Below are 25,583 nucleotides of genomic sequence, written 5' to 3' on the forward strand. Positions count from 1 at the left end.
TCCTTTTTTGATGGATTGGCTTGTAAGATGGGGACACATTTAGACGATGAGTAATCACACTTGGGTCAATCCCAGACATGTCTTCATGGCTCAAATCAAAAACATTTGTGCTCTTTTTAAGGAATTGGACGAGGTCTTGCTTCGTCTTCTCTTCCATGCTTGTTTTGATCCTAGTAAACTTCTCCGGGTTAGACTTGTCCAACGGTACATCTTCCAGTACTTCAATAGGTTCAACCACTGTTCTTCTTTCTTCAATATTCATCATATGCATTTGCTTGTCCATTGCCAACATTGCTAACTCTTTAGCAACTAGTTGGTCTCCTTGTACTTTCCAATGCCATACTTCGTTGAAAATTTGGTAGACAAGTGATAGGTGGACATTGCGGCCTTCTAACTGTTCAAAGTTGGTCGTCTTATGGTGGCATTGTATAAGGATGAACAATCCACAACAAGGAAGTTTACTTCCTTATTAATTTGCCGTAGGTAAGAGCCAACCACAACTAGCAAGGAGATAGTGCCTATTGGCAGAACCTTCATTCCTCCGAATTTAATCAAAGGCACATTCACTGGACGAAGTAACTCCTTGTTAATTCTCATTTGCTGGAAGACTGGATAGTAGAGGATATCCGCCAAACTCCTATTGTCTATTGACACCCTTCTAGTTGTATAATTTGCAATTGTCAAAGTAATAACAATTGCATCATCATGAGGATGGTGTAACCATCTCGCATCTTCGTTTGTGAAAGTAATGGGAGGCTCGTCTTCTCTGATCGTCCTTGGTGGTCGGCCAGTTAGTTGAACACTCTAGACTACCTGCAAGTAGGTCTTCTTGGCTTTGGACGAGCTTCCAGTTGGCACCCCCCTACAATGACGCTTATTTCTCCAAGTGGTTAACACACTGGTTCTTCTGCTTTGTCTTTCAATGGTTGCCTTTCGTCCTTGTGGTCTTGTTGGGAAATTTTTCAACTTTCCTAACTTAATGAGAACTTCAATTTGCTGCTTCAAGTCGTAACACTTGTCCGTATCATATCCGTGGTCTCGGTGGAAATGACAATACTTGCTTTTGTTCCACTTGCTAGGATCTCCTTTCATCTTCTCGGGCCATTTCAAGGATGGGTCAGCTTTAATTTGCATCAGCACTTGGTTAAATGGGGTATTCAGGGGAGTGTAGTTGGAGTGTCGTCCCGAGGACAACCCTGCCTTCTTGCCGTCTCGATCCATATTCTCCCTGTCTTGGCCTTCTTTGGACAAGGGCCTTGTTCTAGATGATGTATATAACAAGTTTCCACTCGTTCAACCTTTTTCTTCTTCTTGGCAATAATAGCGTCTTTAGCGTTCATGAAGTTTTGAGCTGAGTATATTAACTCAGCCATTGTCTGTGACTCTTAGTCATACAACTTGTGGATGAACAAATCTGAAGTAACCCCATTGTAGAAGGCTGCTAAGAGGATCTTATAGTCCAACTCATCTACCAACAGCGCTTCCTTGTTAAAGTGACTAATGAAAGTATGCAGACTCTCGTTTTCTCCTTGTTCTATGTTTAGCAAGCTGGATGAGGAACGTTGGTGCCTTTGGCCCTCGACAAAGTTGTTGATGAACAACTTGCTTAATTCCTGAAACGAAGTTATGGTGTTTGGTAGTAGCTTACCAAACCATACTTTGGTTGGGCCTTTTAACGTGGTAGGAAAAACTTTGCACATGATTTTGTTTGGAACACCTTGGAGATGCAGGGTTGTCTTGAATGTGGCAATATGATCACAGGGATCCTGCATTCCATCATATGAGTCCAAGGTAGGCATCTTGAATTTGGAGGGTTGGGGGTGACTTGTGATGGACGCGATGAAGGAGAATCAGTCCTGTGGACGAGGTCATCCACGTGATTTGCCCTCCTCATGGAGTCCTTCATCTCCTCCATGGCTCTTTTCATTTGATCCATCTCTCTCCAAGTGTGGTACCCTATGAGTGACGGTACCTCTAGACTGATCTCTTCCCTTAGCATCGTTCTCTACTCCTCCATTCTCTGAATTTTACCCGTGCTCCTCGCCACGTCGCTATCAACGGTGTCTATTAACTCCTCTAGTTAACTCCTGGTTTTGTTGCGTCAAGTCCGCCATTACAACTACCATGGATTGCAATTGTTGTTGGACGGTTAGTGGTGGTGCAGGTGAACGATTTGGGTGACTGGAGGCATTTTCACTCTCCTAGTGTTCTGGACTAGTGGCCATCGACCTAGTTTGAACCATGCAGCCTTTTTGTCTTGGAAAGCAAGGTGGTTAACACGTGGAAATAGGCTAAACTTCCTCGTAGATGGCGCCAATTGATGATGCACGAAAATCAGTAGGTTGAATGCTCCGGGCTATGGTGATAGTTTGATGACCTGAAAAGAAAAAGAAACCGTCAAGGGTGACCGATATGAACTAGCCAAGGACCCTCCGATGGTTAAGTCAGTTTTCTCTCTAGAACATAAGGATGGTAGTTTTTGTGAATAGCAAAAACTTACCCTCATTGAATGAAACTTGATCCTTTTATAGAGAGTTAGAAGCGAGTCTACTTGCTCAGATCCATTATCATCATGGTAGATGTGTGGAGTTAATGGAAAAAATGGAGCGAATTTCGAGGAATCCTCCCCACGTTCTGGAATGACAAATTGTGGTTTGATTGTGTAAAGTTTATAGAGAATTCCTCTGAAATTTACTAAGTGTTGTATAGTCGTCCATACCCTTGTAGGCTATGGACAATCATCCCTAGTCATCCATGCCCTTCCAAACTATGGACGACCATCTTGATTTGGACGGTTGTAATATCTTATGGGGGGATCTTATTCATGTTTGGAGTGCTTCTATTGGACTTCTTTTCTTGTGAAGCCCTCTAGATGTGATCTAGTCATGGATGAACTAAACTTTGTTTGGGACCCATCAATATTAAAAACTAATTAAATATTATTTAAATAATAACAAAAGGACCCCATTTAAATATATCGCATTAGGCCTCAAAGTTTATTAGGCCGCCCCTAGGACTTAGTGGGAAGAGTGAAGCGAATTTCGGGAAATTCACCCCATGTTTTCAGATAAATGATCATGGTCTAACCATTTGCAATAAGTAGAAAACACTTAGAATTTTACTAAGTGTCTGTTAATTGTCCACACCTTCTTGTGTTGTGGACAACCAATATGTAATATCCTTGGACGTCATTCTTTTATGTTTGTGATGCATTTTTCTCCTTTCTCCCTCCTAATAATTGTCTTGGACGTTGTTGTTGGGTATGGACAGCCCTCATGTACGAATATTACTTGTTATAAATCACCATCAGTTTGCAACATGTTTTAGACATGAATCTCATTTGGCTCGTATCGGATCGGGTGGAATTGACTCAACTCGTTTACTAGCCATTTAAATAATAATAGAAAGGAAAACTGGGAAATGTTCCGGACAAGCTACAGAGGATGCTTTTAAAGGCGCAGAATATCCATCGTCTAAGTGTGAAAGCGGTACCGTAGGGATTAAAAAAGAACCAACGAACAAGCCAATAAGATTGCGCCAAGTCATTTATCTCACATTCAAAGTCACAGGACCAAAAAAAGAAAAAAAGAAAAAAAGAAAAAAGAAGAAGAGTTACTTATTAACAGGATAATGTTAATGAATGTACTAATATATTGGTTTGGAAATTACTTTTAAAAATATTTTATGAAAAAAATGGTAAAGTAATAATTTTTTTAATAGTTTCCATAAAAATGTTTTTTAAAGCTTTCTTAATATAGTAAGGTCGTTTACATAACCCTTATTAATAATAAAGAAATACTAATATATGTCCTCAAAGCAATAATTAACAATTCATTTAAAAAATTTTTATAGGAAAAGAAAAAAGGTAATTAATGTTTTAATATATTTTTTTTCCATATTTCATAAAAGTGGTATTAAAACTTTTCTAAAATAGATTGTTAACCATTGTGGGGGTAACAGACCAGGGAGCTCATACCAATATATACGTTGGGCCAAAGGCCCAGTCTAAGGAAGAACCCTTCCTTGGCCATAGGATGAACCCTCCTCGGCCATATCTGGTTGAGGACAAAGGGAACGGCCTACCATTAAGAGTGACACTTCGAATCATTCCATGGAATAGGATAAGTACTAAGACAGAAAAGGATAACGGAAGGAATAAAAATATCTAAGGGAAGACTGCCATTATTACATTAAGTGCTTTGTACCTAACAGAACCATACTTTTCAGCCTTTACAACCACTCCCAACGACTTTGGGAGAGGGGCTGATGGGATAAGTATCAGCACTATGAATTTAAATTTACACGTGGACGTTGGGGAAGGAGGGAAGCTAGTATAAAATGGGGGGCAAGAGGCAATCTGGGGGAGGCCATTGACCATTACCACTCAAGACGTACTAAAAAAAAGCTCATCGGATTGTGCCGAGGACCAATCTTCTTTGATAAATTCAGTTCATCTCTGCTTGATTGTCATGAACACTATATTAACTGTTATCCATGCACTAAAACCTAGCTCTTTGACCCACTCTCTACAAATTCATTGTACCGGGCTCATTGGTCAAAGATCCCATATATCTTGGGTTTGGGCTGTAAAACGTGTCCCTACAACCATTATTGTAAAGGCACCGGTTAGCATGACTCTTAATAATATATAAAAAATAAAATTCTCTCTTTACAAAAAATAAAAATAAAAATTCTCTCTCATCTCATCTAATTAACGAGTGACAGTAAGAAATCCGTGTACGTCGGATAGTTGCACGTGCCTAAATTAAAAAAAAAAAAGAAATAAAAAAGAAGGTCTACGCTTCTTCCCATCTTCTTCTTCTTCTTCTTGAGCTGCCTGTAAATCTTATTAGGGTTATTTCCCTATCCCCCTGCCCTCTCTCTCTCTCTCTCTCTCGGAGAGAGTATTTTTTTTTCCTTTTTTTTTTTTTTTGTTCTTCTTCTTTCTTTTCTTTTTATAAGCCTAACCTAACCTAACTGACCGACCTTCTTCTCCAAATTCCCAAAACTGCCCCTTCTATTTCTCTAAATTTACTCGGCCTTCGGCCAATTCTCGAAAACCCTCTGCTGATCTCCGCCGACACGACGTAGCTTTGCTTTGCCTCATTCTCAGTCTCAGTCTCTGTGTTTTTCGTTGTGCCGTCGGTATGGACAGATCCGACGGCGGCAAAGACTTCAAGGTCTTCGCTGGGAATAATAATAATTCCTCAGGTCTAATTTCTCTACTTTCTTTTTATTTTAATGGAATTTTAGGGTTTTGGATAGTTTGTTTGGATGCTGAGAAAGATGAAAAACATGAATACAAAATTATTGCTTGATCTCTCTGTTTTACTTCACATAAACAGGTTTCTGTATGTTAATTATGTGGCGGTTTGGTTTGGTTTAGTTTAGGACTTCAGACTGTGTAGTCCTGAGTGCATGTTTGTTAAAAAAGCTGCCTTTTTTGGATTTTTGAATCTGCTCTTGGATTGAGAATGCCCTCCTTTTTTTCTCAATAAAAAATATAAGTTTTTTTTTGAAGTTGTTACAATTATCTTTTTCAATAATTAATAATAATTTTATTGAAAAAAAGACTGCTTCATTCAAAAAAAAGAAAGAAGAAGAAGCACAAAATAGCGAAAAAAATTACAAAACAACAAAAATTATGTACAAGAAAAAAAATAGAGTCTATAAACATCGGAATGGGGTCACTAGATATGAGTCCCCAAGCTCGAGACAAATAGAACAGAGTGTTTATGAATGAGGCTAGGAGCTACTAATGTTATTTAATAAAAGGTGTTTCCTAATTTTATGTAATTTAATTATAAATCGATCACTCTAGGCGGCATCACCCAATTTGCTCTCTAAAGACCAAAAATATAGCCCCATAATGCATAAGCAAAATCGCAGTAAAGTAGCAAATGATCCTTTGACACCCCACTACACCTACACATACAACACCAATCTACTAATGTGATTTTTCTATTTCTAGGATTGGGTAATTCTGACTTTCACAATTTACTTTTGTGTCCTTAATTTATCATATTGCTAAATAACTTTCAATTTGGTAATAAGGTTATTTTTGTAACTATATAAAAGTATAGTAGTGGACACAAGAGAGTTCAATTCCAATTATATATAGACAAGTCTTCATCGAAACTAATAAACTTTTGATGTGCTTTATAAAAAAGAAAAAAATAGTACTAAATTTTTGGTTTTTTCCTAATTGTGTGCAACATGCCATGTGAGAGATTTGTAACTAAAACTAGAATGTATTTTTGGAAGGTTGAAGCTGGATTAAGTAGCTGTGTATGCATCTATAACTTTGTCTTTTTTCTTTTTTGTCATGCAGATAGTGCACGCTTTGATGCTTCGCAGTATGAGTTTTTTGGTCGAAATGTTTTGCAAGAAGTTGAGTTGGGAGGGTTAGAAGACAATGAAGATAATGGTCCTGCATTTGGACCTGCTGATGATGAGTACCATTTGTTTGACAAAGAAGAGGTAATATTTTTGTATATGTTTACTTGACTTCAAATTAAATTGTGTTGCTTGTTGAAACCATAGGTAATTGAAAAAAAAACTATAATTTTAACTTTTACTAATACAATGACAACAACAACAACCAAACCTTTGTCACAAAATTTTGGGGTCGGCTATGGATCCTTAATAGACTAATCAACGGTACCCACATGCATTTTTTCCAAAGTTGTAATTATATTTATCATTCATTTATAACTTTATTTTTTCAATTACCTATGGTTTGTTATGAGAAAACCAATAAATCTGAACGATTGATATGCCCTTTAAATATGGTGTATGTAGTTGTAGTTATGTATTGTTTGACCTAGGTTTTGTGCTTAAAATTTTTTTAATTGAAATTATAAAAAATTGGGGAGTTTAGGTGATATTGTTCATTGTGTTGGTTTCAATTAGAGTACACAATGGGAGAGCTTGAAGGCCTGTCTACATGTGCATTGACTTTATGTAATTGTGAATTAGAATGCATTTATGGAGGAGGGGAATGAATTAAGAGATGACTGTCCAGCTCAAACTAGAATTAGTAAGAATTTGACCTGAGATTTTGATCCAATGGAGTGGGGGTAGTTCCGAATTTTTAATCTTTACCTTTTTCAACTTTACACATATAGTGTCTGTTTGGGACAAGCTGAAAATTTCAGTTTATTTGTAATTTCAGCGTATTTTCGCTACTATTCATGAGTCGCACTGCACTTTTTGATACTATTCATGGGTCCCAGTGTACTATTCAGCTTATTTTTTAACACTTTCAGCAAAAAGTTTTTAGTTTCAGCTAAATAAGCTGGTCCCAAATGGACACATAGACAATTAAAATGATCTTGGAAGTGAAATGAATTGAAATAAAGAAAATAGCAGAGTTTGAGTGAACCAACAAGTTAACGGGGAGAGAGAGAGAGAGAGAGATTGATTTTCCATGAGGGTTGAGTGCGTTGAAGTTGAAGAAGCTATACAAAAGGATTTGGTGGATACAAAATGCAGCACATGTAAACAGTTTAGCTTTGAATTATCTTGTCCAATTGGAGAAGCAATCCATGATCTTGTTTTCAGTTGTCCTTAGCTCCTTTTTTATGGGTCCTTCCCTCATCTGAAGCTTTTGTATACAATCTGTGTAGTTCCCCTCTTTACAATGAACTTTCTTACTAAGAAAGTTATCCTAGGTTTTACTAGCTAGAAGTGAGTCTAAAGGGATCTTTTTAGAAAGATTCCCTACGTTATTAAAAAAAGAAAAGAAAAAATTCATCCTCTTAGGGAGAGCTATCAATTTAAGGTTTTAGTCATATATATCTTTACATAGTTCCTAGGTTAATAATTGTAACTGTTGAGAGGGAGATTGAGAGAGTTTGAAGCTCTAGATTTTATTTACTTATTTATTTGAATGGGTAGGGTTGCTAAACCTTTTAAATTTGCAAGCTCACAAATTGTATAAAGGATTTAACTAAAGTTAGTGTCAGCTTTAAGCAAAAATTTTCAAATGAAAAGATTTTCATAGAGTCAATCAAGTGGGTTAAAAACCATTTATGGATCATCAGTTTGATCACCCAAAGTTGACATTTCCTTTTTCAAAAGTTCTCAACAAATTGTTTTATTGACCTAAATTTTGATACGCTGATAAGTATGCTTTTTTACTTGATAATTTGAAAAAAAAAAGCCTTTCTTATGCCTTGATCCATCCAAGGAAACCGTGGATCATCTTCTCCTCCATTGTCCGGTAGCTCACTCTTTGTGGGTTTACATGCTTCAGATCTTTGGGATACATTGGGTCATGCCAGGCTCTGTGGAAAGCTTGGTGTATTGTTGGAGTTTTTGGCTAGGAAAATTTAATTCAGTCATATGGAATATGATTCCCGGCTGTTTGATGTGGATTGTTTGGATGGAAAGAAATCGGCGCTCTTTTGAGGACACTGAGAAATCCTTGGCTCAATTACAAGCTCTGTGCCAGAAGACTTTATTTGATTGGTCTAGGTGTTGGGGCTTCTCGGAATGCTCCACTATCTTAGAGTTTATTTCTTCCCTTAGTATTGCGTTTTAAGTTTTTCCTTTTAGTTGTTTGCTGTTTATTTTGTTTATTGCTTTTCCTTGTGTTCACCATCATGAACACCTTGTATTGGCTTTTGTCTATTTTTTAGTTTGTTTTAATAATATTATTATTACCTATCAAAAAAAGAAAAAGTGCTTGACATAATTAGCATAATATATAATTTCATCAATGGAAATATGGTTTAAGATAATAGACAAAATCTAACCAAATTTGGGGGTTATGTGTGGGATTATTGGAATGGTTTTGGGCTAAGAACATAAATTTAATATATTTGGCTTGTGGTGTTAAAGATTGAACCAGGATAATTTAAAATAAATTATGTCCTTGATGGCTAGAGATGTAAAGTTATGACATGATTCGGATATTTGGAACTTTGTCCGTTGGAAGGAGTGAAATAACTGTACCTTTGAGGATAAAGACAGATCAAAGAATCAGTTGGAATCATTGCTAATTCAAACTTTGTTTGATTGGTCCTGTGTATGGGGTCTTACAAATAGTAACACCATTCTAGAATTCACAAAATCACTTTAACTTTTTTACATAATCCTTTTATGATTATTTCAGGTTATGGAGTGCTCATCATCATGAGCATGAAGTAAACTTTTATAATAATAAGTTTCTATTACTAATGAAAAAAATTTATATGAATCATAGATAGCATTGCCATGCACTTTTGGAGCTAGTGATTGTGCTTTCATTCTACCATGTATTATTACAAGCAGAGAAAAATGTTTGTAGCTTGACTAGTATAAAAGATATTAAAATAATTGTATGCAACAGTGTTGTAAAGTACCACAAAAAAATTCCTAGAAGACAATTTATTATACGTAGCAAAGAAGCTAGCTCTGTAATTCTTTAAAAGCATATCTGACAGTAGTACACTATGGTCATCCAAAGAGAGTGCTGCTGGGAAGGGTTATTGCTAAGGTTGTTGTTTTCTCTTGAGGAGTGGAAACTTGTTGAAATATCCACTATGAGGGAATAGGTAGGGAATAAAGTTGGGAAGGTGTGGATTTATTTCAGTTTAGAGAAATGATACATGTCAAGTAATATTTTTACTCCAAATCAGGAAAAAAAGTGAGTTAAAAAATTGCAGAGGGCTTTCTATGTGTCAAGAAACCAGGTCTAATGTGGATGAAAGGGTAAATTTCCAGTTTTACTGTCCTCAAGAAGCTCATGGAAAAGCAACTTGTTGTGCAAATAGCACCTCAGGACTCAAATCAATAATAGTAAATAAGCGAAAATTGAATAACAAGCACATACAAAGAACACACGAATTTACGTGGTTCAGCAAACTACCTACCTCCACGGCAACGATAGAGAAATTTCACTATAAAAAATAGGAAGATACAATAGTACACAAGAACACTCTTAAGAAACCCAAATTCCAATTACAACCTAGCACACGCTCACAAAAGAAATAATAAGACTAGAAGCTGACTGCCTCTCTAATTCTCTATTTTCTTATGTGGCTGCACTGCTAGGTTATTAGGAATTCTCTCTAAATTCTATATGCCATACAACACAAACCTAATATATATATATATATATATATAATTCATAGGTCAGCAATACTAGGTCTCCTAATACAAGCTGTATTTGGTTTAATTGACTGAATTTGGGCTTGGCAATTCATAGCCACATGGGCCCACGTCAACAAATCTCCACATTAGCTTGAATTGATCAAGCTACACTGGCAAATTCCTCCATTGCCTCCACCTTAGCCCTTAAGGGCTATCAATAATGGTTGCAAACACCAATTAAGTCCAAGTAGCTCCTGAACTTGCTGGAACTGGCTTTGTCAACATATCTGAGGCATTCTCTTCCTCTGTGTTTGAATAATCCTTAGCCACTAATTGTGCTTTGAATTTTTCACCTTCATTTTCTAATAATGCTTCTTTCTTTCAGTATACCCAGTTGCAACCATTAGCCTTCTTTCTCTTGTGCAATTTCACTGATTCCCAAGTATTATTCTTTTGTAGTGACCTCATCTCTTCTACATCCCTGTAAGATGATGAATCTCTACTTCTTCCTACTTACTTTCTTTCTTTATTCCCTATTCCTGCTTTGGTGGCCAATCGAATTGCTAGACTTCAGCGGGATTTTCTGTGGGGTGGCCTAGGAGATGAGCCTAAATTTCATTTGGTTGATTGGTCTATGGTGTGTACTTCGCTTGCTTCAGGTGGGTTGGGGATTAGGAACTTGAGAACTTTCAATGTAGCTTTATTAGGGAAGTGGTTATGGAGATTTGGGCAAGAAATGGATGCTCTATGGCGTCAAGTGATAGAGGTGAAGTATGGTTGTGATTGGGGTGGTTGGTGTTCTAGCTCTTCCTCTAGTCCTTATGGAGTCAGTTTGTGGAAAAATATTAGAAGGGGGTGGCACTCTTTATCTCGGTTTGTTCTGTATGAAATTGGAGATGGATCAAAAGTGCAGTTTTGGCTAGATAGTTGGTGTGGTTCTTCTTCTCTCGTTGACCGCTATCCTGAATTATTTAGGATTTGTCGTAGAAAAGAGGCAAGTGTGGCGGATCTAATGAGGTACACCAATGGTGTCCTCCATTGGGAGATACATTTTTGGAAGTAGAAGATTCCCTCTAGAGTGGCTTTCTTTGTTTGGACCGTTGCCTTGGGGAAATGTCTGACAATTGACAATTTAAGAAAAAGAAAGGTTTGCATTTTGGATTGGTGTTATATGTGCAAGTGTAATTGTGAAATTGTTGACCATCTTTTCCTTCATTGCCCGGTTGCTTTGGAGTTGTGGGATATGGTGTTTGGTTTATTTGGAGTTTATTGGGTTATGCCAATGTCTGTCGTTGGGCTATTTGCTTGCTGGCAAGGTCAATTTGGTCGCCATCGTAATGGAGATATATGGATGGTTGTTCCTCATTGTTTGATGTGCTGCATTTGGAAGGAGAGAAATAGTAGGTGTTTTGAAGACATTGAGCGTTCCATGCTTGACCTCAAGCTTCTATTTTTCAGAACTTTATTGGACTGGTTCTCTGTGTGGAGGAACCATCCTTTTTCTTCTATTTTGGATTTACTTGATTTTTGTAATGTTCGTTCTTGATTTGTTCACCCCTGTATACTCCCTGTGTACTTGGGTGTCTCTCTCTTTTCATTATCAATGAATCTTTATTACTTATCAAAAAAAAAAAAAAAAAAAGATGATGAATCTCTACTATTGGTTATGAGAGCAAAGCTAACTATGTCTTCAAAGCCATATCTCTGTGGTACTTTGTGAACTCGCTTCTCGAATAAGGCTCTTCTTGTTGTTGCTGTAGATCAATATCATTATCATCACCCTTATCATTGGGTGAACTATTCTCGTTGAACTCTACCTCAACAATAAATTTCTCTTGTGAACTATCATCATATGTCTCTGCTTCATTCTGTTTCACCAGAAAAGCTTCATCAAATATGACATCTCTGTTGGTTATCGTTTTTCTTGAGATTGGATCCCAAAGCCTGTAGCCTTTAACACCTTTTTCAAAACCCAGAAATATGCATTTTCTTGACTTCGAATCCAATTTAGAACGCTCTCCACTCTCCACTCTGCACATGCACACAAGCTGGACAACCAAAGATTTTTAGACTTGAATAATCAACTAGTCTACCTAACCAAACCTCTTCTGGAATCTTGAAATCAATGGCTGATTATGGAGATCTATTGATAATGAAGCTTGCTGTGTTAACTGTCTCTTGTCTTTGCCCAGAATACCTTAGGCAATCTCATGCATCTGGCTCTTTCTACTAAGGTTTTGTTCATTCTCTTTGCAACCCTATTTTGCTGTGGAGTTCCTTTAATTGTGAAGTGACAAGTAATACCTTCTAATTCACAAAATCTTATGAATTCTTTATCTCTATATTCTAGTCCATTATCTGTTCTAAGGTATTTTATTTTCCTGCCAGTTTGATTTTCAACTCGTGCTTTCCACTTTTTAAATATGCCAAACACATTAGACTTATGCTTCATAAAATAAATCCACACCTTTCTAGAGTAGTCATCAATGAAATTGATGAAAGACTGAGCATTGCTATGAGAAGAAATTGATACTGGACCCCAAACATTTGAATGAATGTAGTCAAAAATAGTTTACTTGTATGAGAGCCTGTCTTGAAACTGACTCTATGTTGCTTCCCATACACACAATACTCGCAGAAGTCTAGCTTGCATGTCTTCATCCCCTTCAATAAATTTCTCTTGTGCAGTTCTAACATACCACGTTCACCAATATGGCCAAGTCGCATATGCCATGATTTTGTGTCATCAGTGTTGGACTCTACCAAAGTGGTGACTGCAACTATTCTTACAACCGTGTTTCCTATCAATCTGTAAAGCGTGCTTACTTTCTGTCCCTTCATCACCATCAAAGCACCTTTGGTAATCTTCATGATTCTGCCCTTTGATGAGTATGAATACCCTAAATCATTCAATACTCCTAAAGAAATTAAATTCTTCCTAAGATTTGGAACATGTTTGACATTACTAAGAACTCTTACAACTCCACCAAACATCTTGATCTTTATGGTACCAATCTTAATAACCGGGCATGCAGCATCATTACCCATTTGGACCATATTATCATTGTAAGGCTTATACGTGTCAAACCAATCTTTCTTTGGATTCCTATGATATGAGTATGCTGAATTTGAAACCCAAGATTCCGATAAAACATTGTTACCTAATGAAACTAAAAGTAAATCTGCACCAACTTCATTGTCATCTGATGTTTCTTTAGCAACACTAGCTGATTCTAGGGGCTTCTTTTCATTCCCTCTTCTCCTCTAAATGCTCTTTCAACTCTTTACATTGATTCTTGTAGTGTCCTTTCTTGTGACAATAAAAGCACTCTACACCTTTCTTTGTACATGATCTAGACTAAGATCTGTTCTTGTTGGATCTTGACTCGCTTCTACCCCGATTGCTTGACTCTGACTTTACAATAAGTCCATCAGCTTGAGTACCATCATCATCTTACTTCATCTTTACGTGTGACAAGAGAGCACTAGTCACCTCTTCGAGTACTACAGCCTCTTTCCCGTACATCAACGTAGTCACTAGATGATCAAATTGCATAGGAAGCGACGCTAATAAGAGTAACGTTTTATCTTCGTCCTCATAATTCACCCCAAAACTTGACAATTGGGTGTTCAACATGTTAAACGTATTGAGATGCTCCAACATATTTGAACCCTCCTTCATATGTAAACTATACAGTTGCTTCTTCACGTACAACTTGGTCGTCAAATTCTTTCTTATATAAAGACCTTCTAGTTTTTCCCAAACTTTCTTTGTGGTCTTTGCTTCTAGGATGTTGTGAATGACCTCATTACTTAGGTTGAGACGAATAGCGCTCGCTGCTTTCTCATCCATCTCTACCCATTCTTCATCCTTCAACTTTTCCGGTTTCTTCTCCATCCCAAGCAAGGCTTTATGAACTCCTTGTTGAATTAGGAGATCTTTCATCCGCCTTTGCCAAAGGGAAAAATTTCTTTTACCACAAAACTTCTCTACATCATATTTTGTGCTTGACATCTTTATTGTATTCAAAGGATTGAATCCTAACCTTACTCTGATACCACTTGTGCAAATAGCACCCCAGGATTCAAGTCAATAACAGTAAATAAACGGAAATTAAATAACAAGCATGCACAAAGAACATAAGAATTTACGTGGTTCAGCAAATTGCCTACCTCCATGGCAACGACAGAGAAATTCCACTATAAAAAATAGGGAGATACAATAGCGCACAAGAACACTCTCAAAAAACCAAATCCCAATTACACCCTAGCACTCTCTCACAAAAGAAACAATAAGACTAGAAGTTGATTGCCTCTCTAATTCTCTATTTTCTTATGCCGATGCACTGCTAGGTTATTAGGAATTCTCTCTAAATTCTATATGCCATACAACACAAACCTAATATATATATATATATATATATATTTATATATTTCATAGGTCAGCAATACTGGGTCTCCTAGTACAAGTTGTATTTGGTTCAGTTGACTGAATTTGGGCTTGGCAATTCATAGCCACAAGGGCCCACGTCAACACAACCCTTGAAAAAAGAAAAGAAAAGAAAACTATCTGAGGAAAAAGGTGTAATCAAGCTCAAGGCTTCATTCCTCTGCAGGCTTTTCTAGTTACTTTTTGGTATGAAAAGTTTTCTTCCTCCGCATACATGAGTTGCTGGTATATCCAATGAGAGCCAGCTCAAATAGTAGTACGACAGAGTAGAGGGTGAGGGTTGTGGGTTCAACACCCATACTGTATAACTTACCAATTAGAAGAAGAAAAAAGTAAAAGTTGCTTGTATAGCTTTATTGTTATTGTTTTTAATGTTCTAACAGTCAAGAATATTATATACATTTTGGAATTTCTGGATATGGACAGTAGTCTGAACCATGTGTTTATCTTTTATTTTGGTCAGATCTATGGGCTTTACCTTGGGTTTTGGGTCTTTTACAGGTGCTCTTTTATGGTTATTTGGATTTTATTCAATAGGTAATGAACTTTTTTTTAATAGAAAATAGAGAAATAGAAAAATAACTTACTCCCCATATACATAGGAAGTGTACTAGGGAAGGTACAAAATTCATCTAAAATTACATGAGTTTAGAAACTTCACACACAAGTGAGCAAAAAGAATGAGCAACGGAAAGCTATCATCCAATTGGGTTCTGCGTTTGATCAATTTATTAGGGATAGGGGTTGAGTGGTGTTGCCTACTCATATTTTCCATGGAGGATAAAAATTCCTACTAAGGTAGACGTCAAACGAGATATGATTTCATTGACTCATTCTATTTGTGTTTTAAGGAACCAACACAACTGATATGCTTCATTGGTTTCCCATATATGATATGTATTTTAAAGAAATTAGTTTATTTATTTATTTTAAATTAATTAACTTTTATGTCAAGGTCACGGTGATGAGCACTCCATAATCTAAAAGAATCTAAAAAATTTATGTACATAAGAGAAGAGATACAGTTAAATCAACAATAGTGGTACTATTTGCAAGACACCAAGACCCCATGCATGAGATCAATCAAACAAAGTTCGGATTAGTAGTGCTTCAAGTTAATTCTTTGAGCTGTCTGTATCCTCAAAGGTATGATTAATTTGCTCCTTCCATAATAGCCACATCAAGCATAATGGTAAAAAATTCATAATATTCGAAGAGTGCTTCCCAAATCCTCCACTCAGCCACATCAAGCATAATGGTACAAAATTCATAATATCTGAAGAGTGCTACCGACACCAATTCCACGCAGCCAGAACATCAACCATTCTCATTGGTAACACCCAATGAAAACAAGGCTTCATAAGTCATAAAAAATTCACAATGGACCAACAAATGGCTTACTGTCTCTCCATTACACTTGCACATACAACGCCACCCAACTAAGGAAAAACCTCTCTTGATAAGATTATCACAAGTAAGGATCTTCCCCCAGGTTATTCTCCAAACAAAGAAGGATACCCTTTTAGGAGCTTTAGTACACCAAACACTCTTCCTAGGGAAAGAATTAGTTAGTGCACCTCCGATAGCCTCATGCAAAGAGCGGACAGAAAAGATGCCACTCTTTTTCAGTTTCCATAGCATACTATCACTCCCCTCTAATAAGCAAATGTCTGGCTGGTATGGATTGGTATAGAATTGTTTCAACTCATGCTATATTATTTTCTATAAATATGGACACTTCCCAAGTAAACAGAGATCAGTTTAGAGCATCTCCGGCAAAATCATGAAACTCTTCATTGATAATAGTGTAATTTAATTCTGACTCTGGCTGTGACGCCTAGAAATTTAAGTTCTTAGTCTTCTTCTTCTGTAATAGCTTTATTTCTCTGAACTGTTTATCTAATTTTCATTCTTCCGATTCCTTCAATCTAATTTTCAAATCTTAAAATTCTATTTTACTTGCCCCAATCCCCTCAACAATGTTTCAAGCCCAAGCTGTTGGCAAACTTAAAACAGCTACCAATGCTAACCATGGCTCTTTATAGCTACTTAAAACTTGGACTTCGTCCTGCATCCCAAAATTTCAACCCAAACAGTTTATGTTTCTTTGCACCATTACATGTCCACCACATATGCTAAGTTGTTTAATGCTGTAGTGATGTGTCCTATGTGAAAGTCACTTTATCAGAACTGTTGTATCATCTAGTTCTCTGAGTGGAAAGAGCCAAGACTTCCTTTTAAAAATCTTACCATGGTAATGTTCTTTTCTGAGTGATAGAATCATCAAAGATTTTTTTTAGTTACATGCAGATCTCAGCAAGATAAATTTATTCTCTTTTAGAAGGGAGCTTATTGAGTTCCTTCTTGCTCACCTTGTTGTCACTGAAATACCTCTTTCAAATTACGTAAACTAAGCCTGAGTTTATCCACTTTGGTTCTCTCTCTCTCTCTCCCGTGTCCAAGAAAATAAAGAAAACAGTATAGGTCATGGTAGTTATGCAGTTTGCTAATCAGTTCACTGCCAAACAAGTACAGATTTATTTAGAACCTTCAAAATGCAGCATAATGATGGATGTAATAATCCCTTCCTAGTTTTTTTGTGTTTCTGGTTTGAATGCTGAAATTATTGACTATTTGAAAATCTCAATTATTATATAGAAAGGTTGACTTTTTTCGTTTTTTGTTTTTATAAAATTTATAATTTCAAGAACTGGGAGTGGTGAAAGGTTTTTAACTTTGTTTCTAGCATCATCACTAAAGAACAGTGCGATTCAGAAAATTTTAACAAATATATCTTCAGTTTGGGTCTATAATACATTTCCTCACCGAGTTGCTGGATATGCGTCACTTACCTTGAGACATGTAAATATATCATCTGAACTCTTAAAATATGACTCTTCGGTTAGTACTATGACAATTCTTTTGTGCAAACCAGGTTTTTATAAATCTGAGCTGTTGCTTTTTCAAATGTGACACAAACTTCAATTACTTATAAGGAACTGCAAACATTTGAGAAGAATAATATGGATATTCCTTTTATGCAGTCCCCGTTTTTATAAACATTCCCCGTTTCTTGTTCTTTTATCATGTGTTTTCAATTCAAATTTGTATGATTTTCCCTTTCCATGTGCAGAATAGCTTTATAATAGTAAGCTTGCCTTGTAGAACTCATGCCATTGGTTGTCAAACGCATCACTTTTTTTAAAATGATTTTTTTCGTTTGCTTTATTGCTGTTGCCTTCCACTTTGTTCTTTTTCTTTTAAAACTGCAAGTTTAGTAATAGAAAATTTTTATTGTCAACACTTCAATCTGCTGGGCCTGAAGTAGTATAATGACTTCAGTTCACTTATTTTCCATCTCAGGGTGTAGGTTTGGGATCTTTGGCAGATGTGGATGATCTGGCAACTACTTTTGCCAAGGTTAGCTTCCTTGAATTCGATGGTTGTGCAGGCAATGATGAATAAATGTTTTGTGTAGCCTTTGATGAGTAGTCAATTTCTTTCATTCTCATGTCATACTCTTCAATTTATATTATTTTTATATTTTGTTATTTCAATGATTTGAAGATATCACACTCTTATGTTGTTAAGTGTAAGGTTTCTCTTAATTTCTGATGCTAAGCTGTGTGTAGGTATATAGGGTAACATAGGTTTTTAATGACAGTTGATATCATGTTAGAATAATTTCCTGGCTTGAATATTTATTTTTTATTCTATTATTTATTTATTTTATAAATAGATAAGTTACATATGCACCCAATGGGTCTTGAACCCACTACCTCACCCTCCACCTAGCACTTGCAAGGGGAGGAGGTGCTACTTGAGCTAGAGCTCATTGGCCTGTTTTGTATTGCAGTTAATTAATCATCTCTTTCTCCAGCTAAGTTTCCACTTATATAATTGGGAATTTTTTAGTGACTGGTCAATTAATGTCATTGCGAAGATTATATACAGCCATTCAGCCTGAAGACTTGTATATGTGATAGTGGTTATTAAATTCACTGGCTGGTCATTCTTGCTTTTTTGACTATTTGATAGCTTGAATGGAGCTAATTATTATTTGTAATTCCTTTGACATGATTATGTGGCTTTTTGATTGTTATATTGGTTAGAATCATGGCAGAATATACTCGGATATTAACTGTGAAAATGGATATGCTTATTACTAGAAGTTTATTTTTATGCAACTCTTGTAGAATGTTTGAAAACTTTGACGATGTGCCAAAGAGTGAAGGTTGCTTGATTGTGCTATTGTGGTTGTCATAGTTATTTTATTGATATGCTATCTCCATAAATTTTCCCTTTATATTTTGTGGCTTATGCTGTTGTTCTGTTATACAGTTGAACAGAGTTGTAACAGGACCAAGACACCCGGGAGTTATTGGTGATAGAGGATCCGGATCCTTTTCACGGGAAAGTGAGTAACCTTGACGTGAATTTTTGTGTTCCTGATGTTAGTCTTTAGATATTTTGAGGCAATCAGAGCAGCAATCAGGCCATGCCGCAGTATTTTTTGAAGTTTAAGTAGGCATTACTTTCTATGTTGGCCTCATTATGAGGTGTGGGCCCTGCTAACTTATTCTGGAAGTGAGTTTTGGTATCTGGTTCCAAAAAGTGATTTTGGAGGTTGTTTTATTTGACAAAAGACACTTTTCTCAGGGGAAACACCTGTTGCACCTGTGGATCCACACATTTCCCCTTTCTCCTAAAGTACTAATTTGACAAGTCTTTTAAACTTGCTCTTTGTGATCAGATGTTGCTTCAAACATAAGTGTTGACAAACAATCACCCTTGAATCAATTCATCCATGTCCTCCCAAAATTTTTGTATAATGGATTTTCCAATCCTATTTGAGCAGTGTACGCCCTAATTACGTTAATTTTCTCTTCTCCTAAGACAAGTTTTATTAACATAATTCTATTCACTATCCTCTTAATCTCAACCGCTTTTTAAAGAATTTTATCTATGATTATCCCGAACTCTTATCTATTTATTTATTTTTTAAATTTTATTTTATTTTATTTTTCATTTTTTAATCTCTTCCTATATAATATAATTTATACCCTATATGTTTGAATTCTCTAGATTTCTCACCTACTAACTTATTCTCCTGAAGATATACTATTTTTATACTCCTGGTCATTGTTTATACTATTTCCATTGGTTTCTTCGTTAAAATTCCTATATTCCTAGTGCCTCTTGTTCTAACTTCTTTACCCACATCCATTCATCAGTGTTGGAAATCTTGCCCATTTTTCACTGCACCCAAGTGCAGATGTAGATGGAACGCTCTGGCTAACCTTTGCCCATTTTTCACTGCATTCAGTGTCCGTTATAGCACTTCACTAGTAGGTAACACCCCAACGTGCATCTGTAATGAATCCATTCATAATAGAGATTATAGCTTCCCCACCCCGGCTTTCTTCCTGAATAGAGGACTGGGTTAAGTTTCTCCCTCACCTCGATGATTTTCATTTGGATGCTTAGCGGGGATCCTCGTACATGGTGAATAACCAAATTCCAATTGAAATGAAATCCTTAGGATAAATCAATGGGACCGATCTTAGGCTCAAATAAGTCAAGATTGAAATCACTAAACAATTCCTTGTTAGAGTTGCAGGCATACCGAATCACAGCCAAGAGCTAACAAGATTGTTGTTAGCTTTCCAATCACCTTTCATCAGTGTTTGAGTGCGCTCCAAAATTTTATGATGGCCATCAACCTCTGAAACTCCTTTTTTGGGCTGGTACTGGCTGTGAACAAAATATATGATGCTAAACATAGGCACAAACAGAGTTAAAAAGGGTTATTAAATATATATTTATAATAGTAATTGGACATAATTTTAACTATTTAATCTGATAACCTGGGCAATCTTCCTGTGAAATGGTTTATTGTTCTTTCCCTTCTCTCAACATACCTTCAAAAAATTAATTTTAGTCTCAATGATCCATATATCTGTTCAAGCCTAGCATCCCTGTCAAATGGCTAGTACGAGATATAGGTTATAGAAAATTTTGAATTCCTGTATGATGCCTTAGATGTTTTCGATTAAAAGCTTTCAATTTGATAGAAAACCCGTAATCTTAAATGAGACGACATTTTTGGACAACTAATTTTGGTCTATCTCAGGAATCATCAATCAGCTATTTAGTATTTACTCAGGGAATTTTTGGGAAGCAAAAAGATCTTCCTCATTTGGTTCCTATTGACTTAAAAAGAATGTTCCTTAATCGTAAAAGTTTTTAGTCTATTTCTTTGTGTGCATGCATATACCATAATGTAGTTTTGTAAAATAAAGTTTAATTTTTATTAATAATATATTATGAGTGTCTAGAAGCTCCTATCATGTCTCTATGCTCATTTGTTTTGTTTTTTTAATGTTATTTTTTGCCATTTAATTGTTTTTAATGTGAACTATATCACTTAACATCAAAATTTTCATTTTTTCTAGCATTAAGTGTTTCTTTAATTGGACTTTATAGGCTTTTTTTTTTTTTTGGGGGGGGGGGGGGTGTCTTGTCTGAGTTTCAATGTCTCAAAGAGCACAATCTGTTTTCCTCTGTTCATGGTGCATGTAAGCATGTGTGTGCACACGCACACGCACACGCACACGCACACGCACACGCACACGCACACGCTAGGGAAGCTCTGTGGTGCTGTAATTATTTTGCACCATTCCATTTAGGCTTATGATCTGTGTAAAATTAATTTGGGCTGCCAGCCCAAATTTACCATGATAATAAGATGACTTCTTTAGTTCTGGTTAAGGGAAAAGCTGATCTACCTTTTACACAACACATGGGAAGAAGGATCAGTGTTTTAGGTTGTGAAATTGGAGCCTGGAATGGTTCAGGTTTGGACTTTGCTTTTTGATGTTTTTTCTACTAGGAGGATTCCAGATAAACTGCTTTCTTTTCCATTGAGCCTTGTGCATCTATTTGTTAAGTGCCAATTATAAATAATTGTAAATTCTCTATACTATGTAGCTTTCTTTATTTTTGCAGTTTGTGGTGTAGTGTAATGTAAAAGTAGGTTGGACTTTATATTCCTATAACTGTTGCTTATTGTCCCTCCACTCTTCTTCCTCCTCATTCACTAACAGCAAGCTCTGTTCAGGTTCATCTGCGACCGAGTGGGCACAAGATGGAGATTTTGGAAACTGGTTAGACCAGCAAATGTTTGATGCAGAAAGTGGTCAAGATGAGAAGAGGTGGTCATCACAGCCTCAACCTTCTGCTCGTCTTGGAGAATCAAAACCTTTGTACAGAACATCCTCATACCCTCAGCAGCAACCAGTGCTGCACCACTACTCCAGTGAACCAATTCTAGTACCCAAATCAACTTTCACGTCTTTCCCTCCTCCTGGAAGTAGATCTGAACAGGGTTCACCACACCATCTGAATATGCCTTCTCTTGGCAGTGGTTCTCAGATACCATTCTCTGCACCGAACCTCTCTCCTTTATCTAACTCTAATCTTCATTTGGCTGGTTTAGCTCATGGGTTGCACTATGGTGGGAATATGCGTCAGTTCACCACTTCTGGCCTTTCTTTTAATAACAGGCCACAAAACCACTGGGCCAACCATTCTGGCATGTTGCACGGGGATCACTCTAGCCTTTTGAATAATATTTTGCAGCATCAGTTACCTCATCAAAAGGGTGTCATGTCCCCACAAATAATCTCACCCCAGCAGCAGCTGCAACAACAGAGACTGCACCATCAAGTTTCACCATCTATGGCCCATTTTGCAGCACTGCAGTCACAACTGTATAGTACTCATCCATCATCCTCACATAAGGCTATACTGGCAGATATGAGAGACCAAAGACCTAAATCATCTCAAAGAGGCAAACATAATATGCGTTTTTCTCAGCAGGGTTCTGATGCTAGTAGCCATAAAAGTGACAGTGGGTGGGTCCAAATCAGATCCAAGTATATGACATCTGAAGAAATAGAGAGTATTCTTAAAATGCAGCATGCTGCTACACATAGCAATGACCCATACATTGACGACTATTACCACCAAGCAAGTCAAGCCAAAAAGGCTGCTGGATCAAGGTTAAAACATCCTTTCTGCCCATCTCACCTGAGGGAGCACCCTTCTCGAGGGCGTAATAGTACAGAACAACATCCTCACCTCCTAGCTGATGCCCTAGGGAGGATTCCCCTCACTTCTGTACGTAGGCCTCGCCCCCTCCTTGAAGTTGATCCTCCTCCCTCTGCTTCTGGTGATGGCTCTGAGCAGAAAGTCCCTGAGAAGCCTTTGGAACAGGAACCAATGCTTGCTGCTAGAATTACTATTGAGGATGGCCTCTGTCTTCTTCTTGATATTGATGATATCGATCGGCTGCTACAGTTTAGTCAGCCCCAGGATGGGGGTACTCAGCTCAGACGAAGGCGACAGATGCTGCTAGAAGGTCTGGCGGCATCACTTCAGCTTGTAGATCCACTTGGCAAAAGCAGCGTCTCTATTGGCCCAACTGCCAAGGATGACCTTGTGTTCCTACGGTTGGTTTCTCTTCCTAAGGGTCGAAAACTCCTTTCTAGGTTCCTTCAGCTTCTCTTCCCTGGTAGCGAGCTTGCCCGAATTGTTTGTATGGCTATTTTCCGTCATTTAAGGTTTTTGTTTGGTGGCCTTCCATCTGATAAAGGGGCAGCTGAGACAACCACAAATCTTGCAAAGACAGTTTCCTCATGTGTTAAGGGCATGGATCTACGAGCACTTAGTGCTTGTCTTGTTGCAGTTGTTTGTTCATCAGAACAACCACCACTCCGCCCTGTTGGAAGTACTGCTGGAGATGGGGCCTCTGTTATTTTGAAGTCAGTCCTTGAAAGGGCAACTGAACTCTTAACTGATCCTCATGCTGCTGGCAACTGTAGCATGCCTAACCGTGCCCTGTGGCAGGCTTCATTTGATGAATTCTTTGCTCTTCTTACTAAGTACTGCCTGAGTAAATATGAAACTATTGTGCAATCCATACGTTCACCCACCCAACCAAGCACAGAAGTCATTGGATCAGAGGCAGCCAGAGCTATTAGTAGAGAAATGCCTGTGGAGCTTCTACGTGCCAGTCTTCCTCACACTGATGAGCACCAACGGAAACTTTTGTTAGATTTTGGTCAACGATCCATGCCCATTTCTGGGATCAATCCCCGTGGTGGAAGCAGTGGCCGGATAAACTCAGAATCAGTGAGGGGTTAATAGAGGTTGACAAAGGATAATTTAAATGATTTTTTGGAAACGTCCATGATTTAATTGGGTTTTTATCTGCCTCTGGATGCTTTCATGGGGTTAAATATATATTTACTCAATGGCCCCTTGCATGCATTTGGAAGTGAACCTATCAAGAGGTGAATGTGGTTAGGGTTGATATTTGGCAGCATGGGGAGTGGATGCAAGGCATGTGTAGTTTATTGTAGGCGCAGTTCAAGGCTCCAGTGTAATCTTTGTTATTCTAAGCTTATTTCAGAAAATTTTCTATGATTCTCATTTTGACGAATTGATAGTCTTGCATAAATGTGTATTATGATGGAATTCTTGATGTTTGTCTCTTAAGATTTTTCTTCTGGAGCCTTTATTTTGGTGCTTTGGTAAGTCCAGTATAGAACTTTGGTAGGGTTTAGATTGTACAGGGTGATGTTACTGAACCTTCAAAAATTTCGTTCAATTCCATCTAGTCACTTGGAAGAATTTGTTATTAGGTCTCAAAAAGGTTGTTAATTAGTTCATGGCATTCCAAAGTTATGTGGAGAAAAGAAAAAGAAAGTAGTTGACAAATAAATTCTTTTTTTCATTTATTATTTTTCAGTGTGTTGTGTCGATTTGGAGCTGGTCAATATTACGACATAATGAGAGTACTAGAGTGGCCAGCAGTTTTATTGTACTTTTAAAATCTGCATTCGAACTACTCAATTCACCGGATAAGTATCTCAAATTGGCCACATCAGATTCTGTTAAATGTTACCTCCTTGATGAAGGGTGTAATACATGATTAGATCAGACTTGAGAGAGAGAGAGATATTCTGTGGTAGATGGGTGGGGAAATTAAAGAGTAAAAATGGGGGAATTTGAGAGAGAGAGAGAGAGATAGATGGTTGGTAACCATTGGAAAAATGAAAAAGGCGGAAATGGTACCTATTGGTTAAACAACGTGTAGTTGAGGTCTCTTTGCTAAACTATATGTAGTTTAGTCCAAAAAAAAAAAAAAAGTCACAACTTTAGAATTTGCAGAAAAATCCCCAAGAAGTCTAGAAAATCACAAGTGATTCTAGTGGCCTTAAAAGAAGAAGAGAATCAAGAAAGACTCAGAACCATCCCTACTGGATCAGAAAATCAGAATTACATACTTGCCCTTTAGAGCACAAGAAATTATAGAATTGCACCTTAATGGGTCGAGAAGATGGGAGAATTACACAGAAGCCTTAGAAAGTCCCAAAATGATGAAATTACTCCCTAGTGAGTCAATGAATGTTGATTTGCACACAAATTCCTCAGAAAGATTACAAGTCAGAAGATTACTCCTAAGTGAGTCAAGAAAATTAGAATTTGCATAGAAGAGTGTGTGTGTGTTAATATTAGTTCATTTTAGTGTTACCACCTTGATGAAGGGTGTAATATATGATTAGATCAGACTTTGTAATGAACTCGTTAGGCTTTGTGGTAGATGGATGGGGAAATTAAAGAGTAAAAAGGGGGAAATTTCCAAGAGAGAGAGAGAGAGAGAGAGATGGTTGGTAACCCTTGGAAAAATGAAAAAGGCAGAAAGGGTGCCTATTGGCTAAACTATGTATAATTGAGGTCTCTTTGCTAAACTATATGTAGTTTAGTCCCAAAAAAAGAGTCAAAACTTCAAAATTTGCAGAAAAAATCCCCAAGAAGTCTAGAAAATCACAAATAATCCCCAGTGGACCTCAAAAGAAGAAGAAAATCAAGAAAGACTCAGAACCATCCGTAGTGGATCAGAAAATCGAAATTACAAACTTGCCCTTTAGAGCACAAGAAATTATAGAATTGCCCCTCAATGGGCCGAGAAGATGGGGAATTACGTAGA

At 37.1% G+C, this 25,583-nt stretch overlaps 1 protein-coding gene across 1 annotated transcript; it reads left to right on the plus strand.

Annotated features, from left to right (window-relative positions):
• The first annotated feature begins 4,853 nt into the window (after positions 1-4,853).
• On the plus strand, positions 4,854-24,155 carry LOC126721185 (protein PAT1 homolog 1-like). The gene is made up of 5 exons (XM_050424212.1): positions 4,854-5,211; positions 6,332-6,480; positions 17,891-17,947; positions 18,869-18,944; positions 21,648-24,155. Exons 1-5 carry the CDS (start codon positions 5,148-5,150, stop codon positions 23,732-23,734), a joined length of 2,433 nt encoding a protein of 810 aa, XP_050280169.1. The 5' UTR covers positions 4,854-5,147; the 3' UTR covers positions 23,735-24,155.
• The last annotated feature ends 1,428 nt before the right edge of the window (positions 24,156-25,583 follow it).

This window comes from Quercus robur, chromosome 4 (assembly GCF_932294415.1).
Source record: "Quercus robur chromosome 4, dhQueRobu3.1, whole genome shotgun sequence".
In the NCBI taxonomy this organism is placed as follows: domain Eukaryota; kingdom Viridiplantae; phylum Streptophyta; class Magnoliopsida; order Fagales; family Fagaceae; genus Quercus; species Quercus robur.

Bases quoted from the DNA above. Each gene is read 5' to 3' on its own strand.
- LOC126721185 (XM_050424212.1), top strand. From the start codon at position 5,148: ATGGACAGATCCGACGGCGGCAAAGACTTCAAGGTCTTCGCTGGGAAT. The intron at 17,948-18,868 runs GTTAGCTTCCTT...TCTGTTATACAG, and splicing joins TGGCAACTACTTTTGCCAAG to TTGAACAGAGTTGTAACAGG. The intron at 18,945-21,647 runs GTGAGTAACCTT...AGCTCTGTTCAG, and splicing joins CGGATCCTTTTCACGGGAAA to GTTCATCTGCGACCGAGTGG.